The 7,164-nt window shown below is 35.0% G+C and overlaps 1 protein-coding gene across 1 annotated transcript; it reads right to left on the bottom strand.

Annotated features, from left to right (window-relative positions):
• Positions 1–511: 511 nt before the first annotated feature.
• LOC144845380 (cytochrome P450 2J4-like) lies at positions 512–4,602 on the bottom strand. The gene is made up of 5 exons (XM_078702667.1): positions 4,140–4,602; positions 3,123–3,715; positions 2,817–2,915; positions 2,417–2,636; positions 512–2,201 (listed from the first exon to the last, which is right to left on the bottom strand). Exons 1-5 carry the CDS (start codon positions 4,402–4,404, stop codon positions 2,017–2,019), a joined length of 1,362 nt encoding a protein of 453 aa, XP_078558793.1. The 5' UTR covers positions 4,405–4,602; the 3' UTR covers positions 512–2,016.
• Positions 4,603–7,164: the final 2,562 nt, after the last annotated feature.

The following is a 7,164-nucleotide window of genomic DNA, read 5'->3' as shown; positions in this document are numbered from 1 at the left end:
GTTTGTTAGTGTTCTTTCAAGATTTCACCGATCAGAATGGTTCAACCTCAAATAGCCTGTATTGTTCTTATCTGTACCGTAAATGTTGTAAATTATTCTGTTTAAAAGGATTATTATCGCAGTACGGTGGAGGAATTAATATTTAACATTAAACAACCGGATTTCTAAATGGAAGAATCCGATACGTCCTTGGTCTAATAAAAGTTTTTAATCGTTGAGGGCGATATATGTTTTGCCATAAACATTAATTCTAATGAAATTTGCCATTTCCAAATTGTAACAATTACAAAGTTGGTTGATGCAAACGTAAAGTTAAAATTAAATTGATTTAAAAGCATAGATTAAAAAAAAAGGGCAATCAGGAAAGTTATGCTGAAAAGCTATTCATAATTATTCAATTTTAATTTCAACACCAAATGAAGAAACATTTTATTTAAAAATTTTTAATGAAACTATTCTTAAAATCTAGAAAAACACTTAATATTAGTACGCTATTAATTTTACAATAGGTAAATAATTTACACCACGTTAAAAAGACGTATTACATGGACAGACGGTGAACAACATGTAAAGCGTCAAGTTTCAAAGACGCAAACTTTACTTCCGTGTTAAAACGACTTCTCACATTCTTTACATCTTGCTCCCATAATTTAGGTGATATCAAAAAATGAAATCATTTTATATAAAATTAATAAATACACGTCTATAGAAAAAGTGATATGAATTAATGTCAACTTGAATGATGACACGCTTAAAAGCTTTCACTCTTCCGCATTTTAAATCTATTATATAATTAAGATGAAAACCCACGCATCTAAAGCCGACACTTAGCCATTGTCGTATGTTAAACGATAAAACCCAAGCAAGCATATTTTACACGGAAGGAAAGGAGACTTTCCTTAGTCATAATGCACAGTTAACATACACACGTTTACCTTACCAAAAAAATATAGCATTCGACAATATCATTACTGCTAATACAATATGTATAGAACATCGTATTTAACCGATTCTGACGGATAAACCATTGTCATGATCATCCACTTTACTTTATAATGATCGCTTATTACTTTAACAATACAATCATCAAGCGAATTATAACGGAATTTACAAAAGTATCATTACACTGACGTTTACATGTATTGTCTACCGGTACTCTCTTGACAAGCACGAGCCACCACTGGCTAGATCTGAGACTATCATTTAATTCAGAAGAGTGATCATAATTCATCATTAGGCCTACAACTATATAACCGTAAATAATTTTTCTGAATCGAATTCACATTTGTCCTCCTTTTACGAAATGGATAGTGATCGGTCGTATTTTGCTATTTTCGATTGACATATTAAAGATTAAAATATAAAAAGTACAGTTTCTTTCCTATAAAATAAAACAACTTAAACGTTTAATTATCAATTATGCGCGTGCGATAATTCCCATCAGAAATAACCGCGCCTCATTCAAATAACATTAATGTTTATGATTCTTAAAAGTGTTCTAAATCGGTGGTTGTTTTCAATCTCCGTAGGGAATATTAAAAAACATTGGTTAAATGCTAAAACCACGATGACATGCAATTGGTTTTTATTAATACCAACTTAACGGATCCCATAGGAGTTCACATAAGACGCGTATTAATGTCCGAATTGTGTCTAAAACTTCCTTTTGTTCTGGTCAATGTCCTTAGCAACGATGATTCTAAGAAAACAAAATGTTAGAAAACCGAAGACATGTTAGGCCTAATAATTAACATTTTTTTATAATCATAGGGATGACCTTTATTCGCCAAGTACATCTTATGTTTCCTGAAACCCAGAAAAGGATCGGGCACAGTAATGAAACTGTGAACCAGAATATTACAGTAATAAGGTATAATAGTATAGGCCTATTACGCGACTTTTCGTTTTCACGACGCGACACTCGGCTTTGAAGTTGTCGAGTCAAAAAGTCATTCTGCGCATCCAGTGCAAATCGTGAAGCGAAAGATGGCTAACATTTACACCATTAATATAGACTTATCTAGTTGTAGCAACGATGTTAAAGTGTTTTGGATGGTTGATGGCATTCATAATAAAGCTGTCATCCACTCCCGGTAGCTTCTCTCCTTCAACGCCTTTCAGATTAAACCTTAGACAAAGTGTAACGATGAGCATGCGCAGTGCATTCATGGAAATAGACGATGCTGGACATTTCCTTCTACCTGCAAAAAGAGATAAATACAATGTATGTAGGCCTATGTTTCTTATTCTACAAGTAGGCAGGCATACGCCCAATACTTAGGCTATAGGCCTACAGTACTATTTCTAGAGAGCGGCGTGAATCGACCTTTCTTGTCTCCTGACTATAATATTTCTCCCTCTATACTATACATTGCATGCCGAATACGGTATTCGGCAAGTCGGTTGATTAGCCTACCTGATCCAAAGGGCATGAAAGGAGGTAAGTTGTCGTTATTCAACCATCGTTCTGGTTTGAATGCAAACGGATCCGACCAAGTACCTGGATCGTGATTAGGACCATAAAGGTTTGCTATGATAGTGGTGTCTTTTTTAATCCTGTATCCTTCAAAGTTTACGTCTGTCATTGTACAATGTGGCGCCAACTGACATACTGAGGTACCTAGTCGCATAGATTCCTGCATGGAAAATGAATACGGTAAAAGTTATTGGGCCCATAAACTATTATCAAGCAAAACACTGGTCACATTGAGATGTGGGCCATGATTCATTGGTACAAACGTACGGTATATTACAAGGACTGTTAAAGCTATATTATATGCTTATTCAGTAAGAGTTCTAACTTTAATGAGAGTTACCTTGATCACTGCATTCATGTACGGCATCTTGTTGCTTATAACGTCTATATAATCTTCATTACCAACATCCGTCAAAACACTATCAATTTCAGCTTGAATCTTTAAAAAAGGTAATTAGAAGACCTTTATATATTCAACAGAGATCACCAGCCAACTTATACACGTAGACTCTTATCTAGACGACTGTCAATAGTCAGTTAAGATCTGCCTAATGACAACTGCAGCTCGAATGTGTTGGTATGGTCACGGGTACAATTTACTGCAGTCACCAAAACAATAAATGTTGTAATTGTGAAGAGGTCATACCTTTATTTGAACATCCTCGTTACCAGCGATGAACAGAATGAGCCACTGCATTGTTGCCCGTAGAGAACAGGATGATGGATAAATGTGAAAGATGTTGCATATAACTTCTTGCACATCAAACGACGTATCCCCAACGCCTCCTATATAACCATCTATGAGGTCACGAATTTTATCTTTGTTGAATTCGGCACGATGTGCGTCGATGTATGGCTGGATAGCTGCGTTTAAGCAAGAAAAACTTCGGCGAATTTTACTGGAAAGGGGTGTGTGCCAGAGGCACTGCATAACATTGATCGGGGACCCTAACATTGGTAACCCACAACAGTCATCAATGACTTTGATCAAAGTTTGGAATTTAACATCTGTATATTGAAAACGATCACCTCGGTTGAGTGTCAGTGTGAGAATGATATTGGAAGTAGCTTGATTGATGACATCACAAATATTGACCTGTTTGTTCTTGAGTAAGACGTCACTGACAGCATTCAATTCCTTCTGGAGAAGTCTTTCGAAATCCATAGCTTTGATAACTTCTTGTAAAAGTCGTCTTCTATCTTTTGCTCCATCAAACCAGTCTTCAAACGTGATACTTCCTAATAATAATAAATTGGTATAGTATTCAATTGATTACTATTCAATTATTACATAATATAATATTTTGTAGAAATTAAGTCTAGTTTGGCAAATAATATTTGCTAGTAAGTTCAGTGCGCGAGCAACGTCATAATAAATGACAGACTGTAAAATACTATAACAATTTATTTACAATAAAAGCCTTTCTCAATTTATTTTACACTAAGGTGCAAGTAGTGGAACTGACGTTTGCGGGGTTCAATCTTGACCCAGTCATTTCACTCGCTTAGCGTCAATAGACTTTATAAGCACGATCTAGATTATCCATTCTGTAATTACAGAGTCTTTTCAGTTGAATGTTGTGAAATTTTTAAATTGAAATTGATTTAATAAGCAAATATATTGATTGATTTAAGATAATTTAAAAAAAGAGTGGCTACTAACCCACCGTTCCAATTTTTTCAAACAATGGTGACCTAAACCTGTTACTGAACGCCAAGTCGTAGTCTGAACCAGATTCAAATGCCTTAGCAAGTTGGCTAGCACCGCTAAGTACAACCACTTCTCCCATTGGTCCAAAGCTGAGCTTGTAGATAGGTCCAAATTCCTTGCTCCATTTAGTCCAAGATAAATGCGGTCTTTCATCAATTTGAAGAACATTACCGAACAGAAAAGAGGATGCGGGGCCTGGAAGTTGCTTTACTGACATTGTTAGTTATAACTAGGCCTGAGCCTCTCTGAATAGCATGAATATGACATCCGAGATCCTTTCTGTAAGACAGGAAGGGTGCAGGAACGTGGAATATGTATACCTGTATATTTATATGCATACGGAGGAAATGGCGTATAATCTATTCAATACATCTCTACCACTCCCTGATTTGAGCACTGTAATTAATCGCTACATTGTGCGTTTGAAACAATGGGAAATAATTCATTGATTATATCTACCATAATATACCATTATAACTACCAGCCTATTAATATTCGGGGCCATCATTTACCGGTTAAGATTTGCACCCGGTGTTTTTTTCTTTTCAATTAGAAGATGACTTAAAGGCCAGGTACGGGCAAAAAATTTCTATTGATCATACATTCTAATAATTATCGATCTATAGTTTCCCCCTATGTTTCATAATTTTTAGGATTTTATTTGTGTTACACGAGCTTGTTGAAAATAAGCACTTTCTAATCAGTGGGGGGATAGTTCAAATTACACAGTAAAATCTCTATTCTTTTGTACACAAATTTTGTAAATAAAGAGGCATTTCAAAAAGCTATGAAAAATAAATGGTGTGGTAAAAAATGTTATTAGATGAATAAATATAGGTAATATAACTTGAATATTACATTTCTGATATTTTTATTCAACTTCAGATTTTTATTTTCATGCTATAGCAAAAATTATCCACCGTATATCCACCATCTTTTTTCACCATCTAGGGAGTCACCAGACATGTTATTACATTAGGTTAACTACCTAACTACTGAAAAAAAGTCTTCCTGGTTTTTATGGAAGAATTTTGCCAAATTTTGTATTTTACCATATTAAGGGAAATTCATGTTTTTTTGTCTTGATTTCTGTTACAAATATTTGATTTATATACAATTAACCAAATATTATATTTAAAATTCATGCCTGTACCTGAGCTTTAAAACTGTGAAAATTAAGTCTTAAAACATTTGAAACCATTATGTTTTTGGACTCGGACAACACTTACACGTTAAACCGGATTTAAATTAAACTTGAATTTATTTGATCGCGTAATTGTATTTTTACACTAACGCTTGGTTCCCACGAAGGGACGTAGAGGCAACGCAAACGAGTTGACAAATGACAAGCGGCAGTCTGAATAATTCACCGCTTGTGATTGGTCATCACTTGCATTGCGCTTACGTCTGTGTTGCTTCCTAGTGGCCTACTGCCACAGTCATCAGACTTTCAATGATTCTAACGGGAGTAATGATCATCAGTGAAACATTTTCAGACATTATATATTGAGATTATCTCTTTTATTTCAATATTTAAATTCGACAACTTCGTTCTTGCCAAGTAGTACGTTTCTTCACGTGAACGAAACGCTTCCGCGTCAGAGAAGAAAGGCGCCATAAATGTCCAATAGCATTTTAACACTGAAAGCTGAGCACTTCCAGTCGTATATGCATGAGTAGAACTATCATATCAATTATTTCTTTACAAACTTTTAATGTTTTACAGACTGAGAAACCCAATAGGCCTAGTTAGGTTAACTTTTCCCTATTTAAAAATAAATGTTAACTTTTTTTGTTAAACCAGTTGTCAAGTAATTACTTGCTACGTTTCGGCTATTTTCAGTAGCCTTGGTCACGCAAATGACGTTGACATGATGTTCTGTCATTCGTCATGGTTCGGTAAATTGCGCCATCTCTCGTGAATTTCCCGTTGTCAAAAGAATGATTTATTTTTGTCCGTTAACACGTTGTGTTTGTTCCTTGTATAATCTACGTTTCTGATCTGGTAAAAGCTTGATTTATCCCGCAACGACGTAACCACACAGCGAGTAATTTGACCAATCACGACGCAATGGACATCCGAACTGTCACCTGTGGTTGGCCAAATCACTTGCGTTGCGCCTACGTCGTTGTGACGCGTTCAAGGTGGAACCAGGGAAGAGTGAATTTAACTCTTCCCCCTGGTACGCTTAGGTATTTGTGTTTCCTCTACAACGGGAACATTTATTAGGTATACAATGCAAGTTGAATTGAATTGATATACATTCTGTGTACAGTACAGAATGATGATGTAGGCCCTATAACTGTAGGCCTTTTCTAAAGCGTCCATGTAATAAACACGCATATTTGGTTTCAATCTGTTTTGTAAAGGTAGCCAAATTTGCACTGTTTTGTCAGTAACGTCGACAACTTCATTCATAATTTCATGACATTTTAAATGGTTTTATACTTTTCATCTCACTTCTTCAGTACAATAATCAATCAATCTTCAAGGTAAACGAATTAGACTTGGTTTCATCTAATAGAGAAAACATGCTATGATACGATGTTGACTAATTTCAAAATGACATACGCTAACCGAGAAATATACACCCTAATTAAACAGTAAATTACACAACCATTATACATATTCTTATAAGAACATGCCTATTATATGAATTAAATGCGCTTCTCTCAGAAATGTAAAATACAAACATCATTTGAAACTGGACATTGGCTTGAAATATCACTATAGAGATTCTGTAAGGATAATTTTTTTCCATCCATTTCAATTCGAAGTCCAGAAATCTTTATACTTCTCTGACCTTTTCCTGATTACCAAATGAAATATGACAATCTTTAATATCGACAAATCATGACATAAACCATAAATGTGTGCGAGTGAATACAAGGCAGTGAATACATCGCAGCATTACTTGTTAAAGCTATCCAAATGCATTGTAGCCAAACAATCCCAATATCACATTTATCTGGAAAA

This window comes from Antedon bifida, chromosome 6 (assembly GCF_963402885.1).
Source record: "Antedon bifida chromosome 6, ecAntBifi1.1, whole genome shotgun sequence".
Taxonomy (NCBI): domain Eukaryota; kingdom Metazoa; phylum Echinodermata; class Crinoidea; order Comatulida; family Antedonidae; genus Antedon; species Antedon bifida.
Note: the sequence above shows the minus strand (reverse complement) of the source record. Positions and strands in the feature narration are given on the sequence as shown.